This window comes from Erithacus rubecula (genome assembly GCF_903797595.1).
Source record: "Erithacus rubecula genome assembly, chromosome: 24".
NCBI lineage: Eukaryota > Metazoa > Chordata > Aves > Passeriformes > Muscicapidae > Erithacus > Erithacus rubecula.
The window spans coordinates 2934376-2947993 of record NC_136676.1 but is presented as its reverse complement, the minus strand read 5'-3'; the positions used below and the strand labels follow the sequence as shown (position 1 = coordinate 2947993).

General features: G+C 46.1%; 2 protein-coding genes across 2 annotated transcripts; both read left to right on the top strand.

The window, feature by feature from the left end:
* Nucleotides 1-337: 337 nt before the first annotated feature.
* On the top strand, nt 338-5417 carry KIAA2013. Its single transcript, XM_079326142.1, has 3 exons — nt 338-1417; nt 2092-2945; nt 4452-5417. The coding sequence occupies exons 1-3, from the start codon at nt 463-465 to the stop codon at nt 4476-4478; spliced, it is 1836 nt and encodes a 611-aa protein (XP_079182268.1). The 5' UTR covers nt 338-462; the 3' UTR covers nt 4479-5417.
* Nucleotides 5418-7525: 2108 nt separating this feature from the next.
* On the top strand, nt 7526-13317 carry LOC306811975 (chymotrypsin-like elastase family member 2A). Its single transcript, XM_079326154.1, has 8 exons — nt 7526-8191; nt 8431-8519; nt 8928-9025; nt 9906-10034; nt 10712-10848; nt 11543-11688; nt 12521-12673; nt 13133-13317. Exons 1-8 carry the CDS (start codon nt 8149-8151, stop codon nt 13148-13150), a joined length of 813 nt encoding a protein of 270 aa, XP_079182280.1. The 5' UTR covers nt 7526-8148; the 3' UTR covers nt 13151-13317.
* Nucleotides 13318-13618: the final 301 nt, after the last annotated feature.

Below are 13618 nucleotides of genomic sequence, written 5' to 3'. Positions count from 1 at the left end.
GAAATCCCCTCCAGGCCTTTCCGATCGGTGCAGCCACCCGGGCAGGAGACCCGCGGGTACAGCAGCGGGAGCGGGGCAGCTGGGGCGCTGGAAACCGGGGAGCCAAGAGGGGTCCCGGTAACGGGAGGGGCCCGGAGCCGGCGCAGCCCTGAGCAAAGGGGGGTTGGAAGGCTGTGAGGTGGAAGCCGGAGAGGTTGGAAGCCGGAGGGGGTGGAAGCCGGGGGGTCCCGGCGGTTCCGGGGGGTCCCGGCGGTTCCGGGGGGTCCGAACGGGCGCGGGCCGCGTCTCCCGGCCCAGCCCCCCCTGAGGGGCGGAGAGCGCGGCTGTCGCAAAGTGCTGCAAAGCGCCGCCAATCGCGGCGGAGCTGCCGCAGGGCGCGGCGGCGATGGCGGCTTAGGGCCGGTGCGGGGCGGCGGGGCCGGGACCGGGAAGGGCCGGGCCGGGGCTCCCCCGCCGCCGCCCATGTGGCTGCAGCAGCGGCTGAAGGGGCTGCCGGGGCTGCTGTCCAGCAGCTGGGCGCGGCGCCTGCTGCTGCTGCTGGTGCTGTTGCTCGTCGCCTACTGGTACCTGGGCGCGGCGCGGGTGCGCGGCCTGGGGCGCGGGGCCGAGCCGCGGGGCCCCGCCGCCCAGTGCGTTCAGGCGGCCGCGGGCGCCTGGCGGGCGCAGACCCAGCGCGGCGATGCGCTGCCGCTGCCTGAGGAGGCGGCCGGGGCCGCGGGGCTGGCGGTGGCGGGCAACGGGTTCCTGCTGCTGGACGTGTCCGCCGGGCGGCTCTGGGTGCGGCCCGCGGGGCCCGGCGCGGGCCCGGCGCTCGCCACCGAGTACCCGGCGCTGCTGCGGCTGAGGGCGCTGGGCGGGCGCGCCGAGGCGCGGGCGGCGCTGGCGGCGCTGCGGGACGGGGCCGTGCGGAGGGTGCGCTGCGTGCAGACGGGGCCCGGCGCCGGCGACTGCGTGACCGTGCGGGAGGAGGTGGTGGCTCACCGCAGCCGGCCGCACCTCTACCTGCAGCGCATCCGCATCGCCAACCCCACCGAGCGCCTGGCCGCCTTCGAGGCCTCGGCCCCCGCCGCCTCCGCAATGGGCGGGCGCTTCGCCAGCAGCCTGGAGAAGGTGGAGGAGCGGCAGTTCTTGCTCTCCTCCGGCCGCCTGCCGCTGGCCGGCAGCCCCAAGATGGTGCTGGTGGTGGTGGCTGCCAAGAAACTCGTGAGCCGGGTGCAGGTCGCGCCCAAGTCGCACTTCGATGAGACTGTGCTCTCCGTGGTGTACACCTCGGAGCCCATCGAGGTCTCCAGGCTGGAGGAGACCTTCAGCAAGCTGAGGGAGGCAGCGAAGAAAGAGATGCTGGAGGTGATGCAGATGGGGGTGGAAGATCTTTTCCAGGAGCACCAGCAGACCTGGTCTGACTTGTTCATTTCGGGTAAGGAAAGGGATGCCCAACTTCCATGGGGTTGCTTTAGAGGGTGGCTGGAAGCTCAGTGTCCTGGTTGCTGTAAGCTCTCCACAGGGCTCTGATCTTCCTGATGGGTTGTGGGATGGTAAAATAGTGTTCCTTCACTTTGTGGAGTACACCTGACTATGTACAGGAAGTGACAGAAGAAGATTTATAGTAATTATTCTGTGTGTGCTGATTTTCATGGCTTCAGGAACTTCACTGATTTGCCCTGCATGTCACTTGAAAATAAAGATGACCTTGAGTGATAACATAAAAGGTTCTGCATGGAAGTTAAGGGCCATTCTACAAAGATGCTTTTTCTTAAGCTTTTAATGTCTTACCTAAAAGAATAGCTGATGAAATAATGTAGAACGTGCTATTTTATAAAAAGATTATGTTCTTTTTGTCAGATCATTCTTGCAGAGTTACAACGACAGGCCTGTAATATTAAATTAGCTTTGTCTTTATTGGGAGCTTGGTTTTCAAACTCCCAAACAGCAGAGAGGGTATTTTCTTAGACTAACACAAGGGAACGTTTCACTTTGGTGTTTTATGAACAGAGGATAAGGAACACCTGCATACTGAACATCAATGTGCATGTTTGATCTTCTTTTCCCCCTAGTTAATTTCTGACTATTGGTTGTTTCCTTTTGCTACAGGCATTGAAATGAGAAAGATCACAGATGCACATACCCCATCCAGTGAGACTGTCAACATGACCCTCTACTACGTGCTGTCAACCATGCCAGCCCCCCTGCTGGACCCCCTCATTGGTGGTGAGGACAGGGAGAAGATTGAAGCCAGCCTGAACTATGCTGACCACTGCTTCAGTGGCCACGCCACCATGCACGCCCAGAACCTGTGGCCACCAAAGCTGACCAGTGTCAGCCAGATCCTGCAGCTCTCAGACCTGTGGAAGCTGACTCTCCAGAAACGGGGCTGCAAGGGTCTAGTGACAGCTGGGGTCCATGGACTCATGCAGGGAATGGTGCTTAGTTTTGGGGGTCTGCAGTTCACAGAAAACCATCTTCAGTTTCAGGCTGATCCTGATGTACTTCATAACAGCTATTCCTTACGTGGGATCCATTACAATAAGGACTTGATCAATTTAGCTGTTCTCCTGGATGCTGAAGGAAAGCCCTTCTTGCATGTGTCTGTGAAGTTCCAGGACAAGCCTGTCAGGCTGTATGCCTGTGAGGCAGGCTGCATGAACGAGCCCGTGGAGCTGACCTCAGAGGCACGAGGTCACACCTTCCCTGTCATGGTGACTCAACCCATCACACCACTGCTTTATATATCAACAGATCTGGTCCACTTGCAGGACCTAAGACACACACTCCACCTAAAAGCTATTCTAGCTCATGAGGAACACATGGCCAAGCAATACCCAGGCTTACCCTTCCTGTTCTGGTTCAGTGTGGCCTCCTTAATTACTTTGTTTCACTTGTTTCTGTTCAAACTCATCTACAACGAATATTGTGGGCCAGGAGCCAAGCCTCTCTTCAGGAGTAAGGTATAAGGCTGCTGCTTTTGGCTGCTGTCCTTTGAGTGTTGTCAGCCTGATGTATCAGCTGTGCATGGGCAGGCTCTGTCTTGGAGTGTGATGATTTTCAGTCTCTCTTGAAACAAGCAATCTGTGACCTCTTCTTGCAAGGAGGAGGATTAGGGCAGGGATTGGAACAGTAGGGCTCACAATTGTTAGAAAAGATAAACTCATAGTCTGTCCTTAGACATTTGTGAGGCTGCAGGTGGAGGCAGATAGAGCTTTCTGTCCTTTTTCCACACATCAGTGTAGGACATTGCTTGTTTCTAGGCCAGCAGTTGCTGTTGTAATGAAATCCTGCTTCTTGTTATTCAGTACCAGAAAGCATGTGAGAGAGCTGCTGTACTTGTCTGTAGTGCTGTGTACTGTGGAGACCTGCACACCTGCCTGCCTGCTCTGCACATGTGACATGTCACACAGGAGCACCCAAAGGCAGGCTGGTGTTCTCAGGTGAAGGTGCTGACTTGCTGGGGCTTGTGGTACATGTTCCTGTTATAGACACTGTGCAGTCCTCCATCAAACCACACTTGCCATCATCATTTTGGCAAGATGCTGAATTGGTATTTCTCCCAGTCAGACAAAATACAAAGCTGTGTTAGAAAAGTACTGAGTGCTTTTTACTGTGAGTTGAAAGTTCTGGCTCCAAGCTCTTATGCATCTTACCTGGGTGTAAAGAATTTCAAGTTGGTTTGAGTTGCCTTGGAAAACTTATTTGCTGTAAAATCTTAGCACAGAATAGACAGTAGGTGGTGAGTTCTGCTCTTAGTACTGGGAGTTTCTGACTGTGTAGTGATATGAAGGGGGTTTGCAAGACCAGACTGGATTTGCTGTGTGAGCTAGTTGTGCTGTTCAGTCTTCCCTCCTGAGGGCTGAACAGAATTAAATGTAGGTTTTGTTTAAAAAAAAAAAAAAAAAAAAGATGATAGTTAAACAGAGGTGTCAGAAGAAAAGTTCTAGCTATAGATGATACTGCTATTCTAAATTATAAAATCAAATTCAATTTTGGATAGCTAAGGCTGAACAGAAGATATTGAACTAAACTTGACAGCTGGTATGTAAGGGGTTTTTAAAGTGAGTTGGAAATTTTCCTGTCACCTCACTGATTTTGTCGTTTTGAGCCCTGGAGATCAAGCCTGATCCCAAGCAGGTCTGAATACCTGTGATCCAATAAAAGATTGAGTGGGAGGTGCTTGTAGCCAGACAAACTAACCTAGGAAGAGGTAGGATAGAAATGTATATCAGATAACTGCAATTACAAGCCTCTGATCATGATGAGAAGCTGAGTGCAAAGGAAGGAGGGGCTCAGGAGGTGATGTCAGTCAGTTATTGTGTAACAGCTGTGCCCTGACATGCGCCTGGATGTGTCCTTGGAATTATGTCACCATGTCCTTTCACTGTTGTCTATCCAGTTGCCTTTGTCATCTCCAAAATTTGCCTTCTGCCTTTTACCAAGTGACTTGTTAACCATTGCTGCAGGAGACTGTCCCCGACTGTGCCTGCTGAAGTGCCCAGAGGCTTCAGAGCCACAGCCCAGGGCTGCCCTGCCACCTCCTCCTCCAGGGCACTGCAGCTCTGCTGCCTTCTCTTAGTTGGACCTACTTCAAATGAAGGTGATGCAGAACTTGATTCCAGAAGCAGGGAAGAAGTGGAAGCCAGCTGAAGCTCAGAATCTGTAGCAGTAAGCAAGATAGATGGTCTTGAAATAGCACCCTGTTCCATTAATTGAATGGGAACATCCCCACATCCAAGTGAGCTTAGTCCTGCTTTCAGCCTCCATTTGCACAGACACCTGGCAATTTTGCAGCTGAGAACAAGGACCATTTGAAAGCAACAATCCTTTTGTGCCTTGCTATTACAGGAATCTGAGACTTGGAAGGTGTGGTGATTCCATAGTTAATCCCAGAAGCTTGTAACAGATGTTTCCTTTCCCTGTAAGGTATTCAGTTCCCTAGGAGTAATCCATTTGGTGAAAATACTTGAAGATATACTAAGTCCTTTGATATTTTGATCTGCTTTTTTTTTTTTTTTTTTTTTTTTTTAATTCTACAGAAAAATAAAGGATGATGATTCTCTTCTGAGATTTAACTAGAATAGTGTAACTTCCTTTCTGGTATACAGGTTTTAATTTATTGCTTGGGGGGAGGGGGAGTATGCTAATTTTTCCTCCACTTCAGTAATAGTCAATTGAACTAGATATCTAAGTTCTTGTAACAGGCTCTTCAGCCTTTATGACTGCAAAATCAATTTAATGAAATTGTTTTCTGGATGTACACTTGGAAATGCTGATCTACAGGTTTCCTATTCTAAGCCTATTGAGACTTTGTGCATTGATTTGTTTTGGCTATGGGGGAAGACATCCCACTTTCTAGTGACTTACAGGTTGTTTGGTTTTAAAATACCAAAGCTGTTGTTTCTAAATAAATACCTTTCAGTCTAATCTGATTGCTGAAGTGCTGTTGGTTTTTTGTTGGTTTTGTCTCTGTTCTCTCCTGCCTTTGCTCCCCACCCAGTTTAGATAAGCAGAGCCTTGTGTTACATCTGTGGCCAGTATTGACTGCAAATACAGTGTGAAAAACAATATATAAATGGATATAAGCTGGATATAAAACAATTTGGAAGGCACAACAAGTGGCAAAAACACACAGGGTAAAGCTCATCTCCATTTCCTTGCTCAGTATAACCTTGTTCTATCCTGAGGAATGAAGGCCAAACTTTACTTTGATGAACACAGAAAGGATCCCAGGGAGCCACCAAGCAGCAGATTTATCAGCCATCCAGCAAGTAAGGAATTTGGCACAGTTGGTGGTCCCCAGAAAAACTGGGTCAGGATTTAACTTCAAATTTTCAAAGGGGTTACTGTCTGGTTTCAGATGAAAAACATCCCTCAGGAAAGCAGATTTCAGTGTCTGTAACTTTCTGCAGACAATTCCTTTACCAATTAGTGTAGCAGAGTCACTGCCCTTCAGGGAATAAAGACAAGGCAGCAACAGAATCCACTGTAAGTTGTACACAGGTACATTGTGTGTTGAAGGAGATATTTACTGTTATATTTTAACAGAACATACCAGGAGCTCCTTCTGTTTCTCACCAAAGTTCCATGAGCTTCTGAAACATCTGGCATGAAGATGATAAGAGATCATTTGCCACCATGGTATCAGCTGGAGGCTGAGCCATTTGATGTTCCCTGGCAGAATTGCCAGCAGCATGACACCCATGGAGTCCAAGGAAAGCTGTTTAGGCCTGGAAAAGATGGATAAGATACCATCACATAAAGCATGAATAGAACAAAAAACAAAACAGCTTTGAGAGTGTTTTACATTAAATATATTAGATTCCTATGGGCATTTCTTCCATAATAAAATAACTGTTTCAGAATTCTTCCATGAAGCAGGCAGAAAGGAAACAGGGTTTCTCTATTTACAGTATTGAAGAGAGCAGAAGGTTGTATTTGTGAAATGCAGAAATGCTTAAAGAGCTAAACAAAATTCCATATTTACAAGCACACAACAAACAAAATTAAAATAGTAACTGACCATCTGAAATTTATACTTTTTTTTTTTTTGCTTGGAATTCAGTGAAAATGATAGTGACATGGAAGTTAAACTGAGCAGCACAACATATTTAGCTTGTAAATTCAGATACTGAGAAAAGTGCCAACAAATTAATGGGGAAAAAAAATTCGAATCTCAGTTCTGTGCTGTTAATCCTGTTTTCTGCTTTTGTTAGATAATAAATACAAGATGCCAGAACAGGGCTTGGTTGATCCAATTTGCAATTCAAAATGCAGCTTTCTGAAGTGCCATTGTCTGGGTAGGAAGAGAAGCAAACAAAACAGCAAAGCATTCTATATTTCTGCTTTGCACATGTGTGCTCCAGGCATCTTTCCTCCAAAACAGTACCTACTGCTGAATGCAAGCTCTGGAAATCTGGGATTTTGCTGCTGGTTAATCCTGACATTAAACATTAGATTTATTTCAGCTTTTTTGGACCCCTTGGCTGGTGTCTGTGTACAACACAGCTCTGGTTGCAAAACTGGCATTGTGATACTTGTTTCCATTCTAGTAAGTTTGTTCCCTACAGGTCCTGGCTTAGGGGATGGAGATACTTGTTTTTCAAACAACCAGCAACAGTTTTTCAATGGTTGGTGGATGGAGAGATGTTAGAGGATGGAAAATTCCTGTAGTAGAAGATTAAAAGTAAAAAAGAGAAAGGGGTAAGCATTGATGTCTAGTCACTGATCTGAAATGTCAGTAGTGAATTAGGACACTTCCTTTTGTGCAGCATCTCCAGAGGGGTGTAAATGCCTGCTCTGCCTGCTTGTCCTGGGAGTGAGAGTGCTTTTCTCTTTTCCACACCAAGCTCACAGCGTGTTTAACACAGCTCAGCACTGCTCTGGGTGTGCACAGGCTCATTTGCAGTGCTGCAGGAGCCCTGTGCTCTTCCAGGGCTGTGCTGCTGATCTAACCAAGGGCAGTAGAAAGGAATGGAGTCTGACTCACCACAACATGCCAGGATTTCTGCTTCATCATGGACAGCTGCTTCTCTGCATGGCTTGGAGGCTGCTCCACTTCAAAGTGCTTGCAGTCTGGTTCACTGAACAAGTCTGGCATGCAACTTGGCCTGGGAAAGAAGATACAGGTTTTCAGACAGTACAATGCAGTAGATTCAGTTACACACAAACAAAACAAAAGCAGAGCCCAGACCAAAATAAAATCCCAAACAGTCATATAATTGTACAATAACTAAGATGGGAAGGGAACCTCTAAAGACCAACTAATCCAACTCCACTGACACATCTGAATCTATCACTGTCCGAATTTATCAGACACTGCTGACACACCACCAAGTGTTAGAATAATTAATTTAACATTTTCCTTCTGTGAACACCTTTGTGGTGAACTTTCAAGGCAATGGAAATGCCAACAGCTGCTACAAATAATAAGTAACTAATGTGGAATTTTTTTTTATCCCAGTTGTTTATATAGCCTGGATCCAAGGTCCACATAAATGGGGATTTTTTAGCAACTTATGTATATAAAGAATTATCCCACAGTGACACAAGTTTTCCATTGGTATTGCAATAGCTCTGCATTTTAAGTCACATGTCCCAGAGATAAAGGGCACCATATAAAATGGTGTGGAGTTGAGCCTGCAGCACCCAGGAACTGGCACCATGCTTGCAATCCTCTTTGCTGTGTTGACTCTGGCACCTGCAGGTACGTGTCCAACTTCTGCTTTATTTTTAAAAGGAAAAATTAATTAAAATCTAAAACCAACTTTCCTTTTTTTTTTTTTAGACAAATAGAACATTCTGTGTGAAAGAAAAAAATACAGCATAGGATGATCATTACAAGAGTCTCTTGAAAGAGTAACTGGGTGCTGTGCCATTTCATATCTTACAGATATTTTTTAAAACCTACTTTCAAAACACACATCCTATTTGTATGTCTTCTAGCATTTGGCTGCGGGGTTCCTGCCTACCCCCCTCTTGTGTCCAGAGTTGTTGGAGGTGAAAATGCAAGACCATTCAGCTGGCCCTGGCAGGTTGGTGCTTTCCCTGGAACACCTGGGGCTGTGCTGTCTCTGCACAGCACAACTGAACAAAACCTCCTCTTAAACTCCATTTGATGCATCTTGCCTTGTCTTAGGTTTTGACCCTTCTGTTCTGATCAATCCTAAAGTTTCCAGTCTTTATAAGAGAGCTCTGGATGTGGCTGCATTTTGCTGATAATGCAGGCTCTCATTTAAAGCCAAGTAGACTTGGGCTATTTAAGCAAGATATATTTTAAAAATCAAGCTTTGGATGATAGGGAAAGTGGGAAAGCCTTTCTGTGGCCAGGAGTTGAAAACTTCACCAACCATCAACAAGTTGTATTCTGGGTGCAGGAGCAAAGAATAGGATGAAAGATGAGTAAGCAAAAGGCTGAGCCTTTCTTGGTTCCTTGATCCCAGGCCTCCCTTCAGTACAATTCCAATGGCCGGTGGCGTCACACCTGTGGGGGAACCCTCATTGCCACCAACTGGGTAATGACAGCTGCCCACTGCATCAGGTAAGCAGTGCAGAGAAATCTGACCCAGCAAGCAGCACGTGAGCAGAAAGATGAATTAAAACTCTATCAGTGCCAGCTCTCCCTTCCTCAGTTGAAAGCTCTGAGTTTCACATCATATCTCCTGATTAAAAGTCAGGGGAATTGTATTGCTTCATTTTCTTAATGTAAGAGGGGAAAAAAACCCAGTTATCTGAACTATATACTCTTCATTTTCCATGAACAAACTACAAACATCCTTCTGTTTTCAAGCTGCTATTAAAATTCAGCTGTGTTGCTCTTTTCTGTAATAAATCCACAAATTAACTAATCAATCCACTCCCTGAAAAAATAATCACAATTATTTTGAATATACCATCATTTTCAGTAAACTCTTCATATTATGTGGCAGTGTAACAAAGAAATTACCAGGTACAGCAATGTTTCCACAAATACAATCCCATTTTGCTCTGGTAGCATATGGTTATTGTGACATTAAGTTGTAGCAAATGTCGTAATATGAAGCATGAAGGATTGGCTGCATGTTATTATAATATATCCTACATATTACATCTATCACACTGGTGTTTATTATTGAAGATATAGCTGTCAAAAAAAAGTCCAAATTGTTACTGCATTGAAGAATATGAGCTGAATCCTGCAAAGATTGGAGGCACCTTGAGTTTGTTAATGAAACCTTGAGCAGGAGTTGAGAGGACAGCTTAGGGATTCATTGATTATGAAGTCTAGAACACAATCTTTGCCCTTAGCAAATCACTGGCTCAGCTCCAAACCATGCCTGTGATGAGAGATTACAGTTGAGGATGTTCTTATAGAATCTCTCAGGAGGCAAAGATGCAGATAACTCATAACACAACTCAGTGTTCATCCTTTCCTTGCCCAGTTCTTCTCGGACATATCGAGTGTTTCTTGGAAAATACAACCTAGCAGCTGAGGAAGCAGGATCAATTGCAGTTTCTCCAGAAAAGATCATTGTTAATGAGAACTGGGATCCACAGGATGTGGCAAATGGGTAAGCTGGCAGCAGGTATTTTTTCAGTTTTTAGGTGGAGGGTAAAAACCAAACTGAATGAATCCAACCCAACTGGATTTATGTCAATTACATTCATGTTACTGTGTCCAGTTTGAACCTTCCCCCTCAAGAGAATACAAAGCAATTAACAATATTAATTTCTTATTGATTAGTAGTGTTTCCAGAAGCCATTTTGCACATCCATGCTTGGGTTGGAAGCTGTTACATGCAATGATATCTCTTGTACAATGAAAGGGAATAAAGCATTTTATACAACACTCTTTGAAGCCCTCCCACCAGCAGCACAGGCACAGAATTATTGACCATTAACACCCATGGGGCTGATGGACCTCTTTGTCCTGCTGCAGGCTAAGAGGAGTAACAAAGCAATCCCCTCAGTTCCAGCCCTTGGAGTGAGTCCTAACATATGCTTGGTTTTGGTGAACAAAATCTATAAAAGACAACTTTCTGCCTTGAGGAAAACAGGCAGTTCTGCAGGGAGTAGCCTTCCAGTCCATGGATTTCCCCATTGTTTAGGGTGCAGGAATCTTTGCTGCTTGTGCATTGGCCTTTGCTCCCTTCTGAATAGCCCAAGTGCTGTGTGACTGCTGAGTATTCAGGCCTTAATCCATCTTGCAAAGCTTTTTACCTTCCCTTTCTCTGCCCCTGTGTCACAGGTACGACATTGCTCTGATCAAACTGTCTGAGCACGTCACCCTGAGTGACCAGATCCAGCTGGCCTGCCTGCCCCCTGCCCAGAGCATCCTGTCCTCCAACACTGCCTGCTATGTCACTGGCTGGGGAAGGCTGCAGAGTGAGTACTTGGCTATTTGCAAAACCATGGAATTAAAAAACAAAAACTTTCAGAAGTGCCTTTTCCTCTGAGATTGATGGCAAAGACTATTGATGGTGCTCAGGATCCCCTCAAAACTCAGTGTAGGGAGGTAGTTTATTATATTTGGCCCTACTTCACTCACACATTATGATTTTTCCTTTTCAAGTTTATTTTCTTTTTAACAGAGCTGGTAATGTACCTGGGGGGCCTTTATTGAGCTTTTAGGGGCTATTGTAATGTAAATGTGAATAGTGTGCAGACAAGTGCATTTGCTAATCCCAACACACCTGCTGAATGTCTGAACACACATAGGGGAGTAGATGTGAAGTGAAGAAAGTCTCAGAGAGTTGAGCAGAGGTGTCAGCTTGGCTCAAGGAACAATTCCTTGAGAGATAAGTAAATTGCAAACTCCTGGAAAAAGACTAGACATTTATTTCTCTACAATGAGACATTTTTTTAATGGAATGCAAATTTTTAGTAAGTTAAGGTGAATATAAAAGAATGGAACTAAGGGACATTCACACCTATAACAGCTTCTCCTTTAATGTAGCCCCTATGGAGTGTTTTACCTGGAGTGATGGTACCCAGATCCCAAGAGAAATTTAGCAGAGCAGTTTTATGATTCCTCCAGTGCCAGCTGGAACCATGACTCTGAGTTTCTGCTCTCTCTTAGCAAATGGACCCCTTCCTGATGACCTTCAGCAAGGCCTTCTGCTGGTGGTGGACTATGCAACCTGCTCTGAACCTTCCTGGTGGGGAAGTATTGTGAAAACCACCATGGTTTGTGCTGGTGGGGATGGAATCATCTCCAGCTGTAATGTGAGTCCACTCTCAGGGCTTGGGTTTAGACAAGCAAGCTTGATGGGAAGGTCTCCTGGTTTGGAGGACAGGTGTCTGCCAATAAAGGCAGAAGCTCCTCTTTGAAATGGAGAATGTAAACTTCCTCCCTCCAAATTATTATAATTTCGAAATTAAGGAGCTCTCAAGCAAAGATATGGGAATTAGGAATAACAGTTCTTTACTAGGAAAATTAAAATAGAAATGCAGTATTACAAAGAACAGTCTCCAAACACTGCCAGAGTCAGAATCCAAGCTGACACCCTCAGTCAGTCAGGGTGGTGGCAGCAGTCCCATTCAATGGTGGCTGCATCCTCCTGCAGTGGCAGATGTGGTTCAGCTGGAGCAGTGCTCCTGGAGAAGGTGCAGTTTCCTCGGAAGGTGCAGGGATGATGTGGAAAGGTCTGGCTTTCCTCTGGAATCCAGTGGAAAGAAGGTGCCTTGGTGTCCAAAATCTCAGTTTTTATCTGGGTAGGAAAGGCTTGGCTCCTGCCCTGGCTGGAGCATCTCCCAGTGGGATGATGGAATTTTATCAGTCATGCACTGGGACTCAGTGGCCATGAACAGGAGATATCTCCTGGAGGGAGGATGGGCTGTGGAAAGACAAAGATGATTGCCCAGCTGGTTTAAAGATGGCCCATTAGCAGATAATATATGCCAGGAGATCAGGGTCACTGCCCCACCCAGTTGCAGCAGATGGGGACAGAATTCACATTGCTGGCCACATCCTGTATGGCAACCCAAAACAGAAAGAAAGGTTAAAAACCCCACGGAAGAGCTGCTCTCACTGTGGCTGTGTTCCCTTTCCTCCCAGGGGGACTCTGGGGGCCCACTGAACTGCCAAGGGGCTGATGGCAGGTGGGAAGTGCATGGAGTCGTCAGCTTTGGCTCTTCCCTTGGCTGCAACTACTACCACAAACCCTCTGTGTTCACTCGAGTCTCTGCCTACAACAGCTGGATCCAGCAGGTGAGGCCCTGGGAGGTGCTGAAAGTACCCTCCTCTGAAACAGATTTTTAAAAAATTCCAATTTTTCCCACTTATTTAAATAAGTTTCATTAATAGGAATGTGTTCTCCCTTTATTCTAGAGCTTTATTATAGTCATAATGATTTGCTGTGTATTTCAGAGGTGATCACTCAAATTTGCATTCATCAATACACTGAAGTGATCACTCAAATTTGCATTTATCTATACACTGAAGTGATCACTCAAATTTGCATGCATCAATACACTGATTGTTGCAATTAAAAGGTAGCACATGCAGCTCAAGTCTGGAATGTCAAATACCTTTTAATTTAATATAAACTTTGAGAAGCGAAAGATCTTATTTCAGTTATTTAAATCCTGTGACTTGGACACAACAGACACTGTTCACAAATTCCTGCATCTCATCATCTGGTTTTTCATTTGTTTTACGTTTTTGTAGGTTATGGCAAACAACTAATCTAATGAGAACTGGATAAGAGGTGTCAAGAAGGAAAGCAGTTTGAATAAAGTCATAATCATGACACCTTTGATCACAAAGAACTGGGAAATTATGCTTTTAACAACACAGATATTAAACAAAAAAACAGTGAAATAAACATTATTTTTTGCAAGATGAAAACAAAATGTGTGTCTGTCACTTCTTCCTGACTGTTGGCAAGCCCCAGAGCCTGTATTTGGGGATAATGCTGGATATTCTTCTAACCTGGAGAAGGTGCTGTGCAGAGGGAGGGCAGTGGGAAGGGTCAGAGCATCACCAAACACCTCGGGGGGCTCGGGAGGAGGGTCCAGAGAGGCACTGCAGGGCTGCAGGCAGTGCCAGGACCCTGGGGCTGCTCAGAGCCAGCAATGCCCAGAGGGGAGGCAGCAGAGGAGCCGGCAGGTCCTGGCAGGTGAGTGGGGCAGCGCTGCAAAATGCTTTTACTGA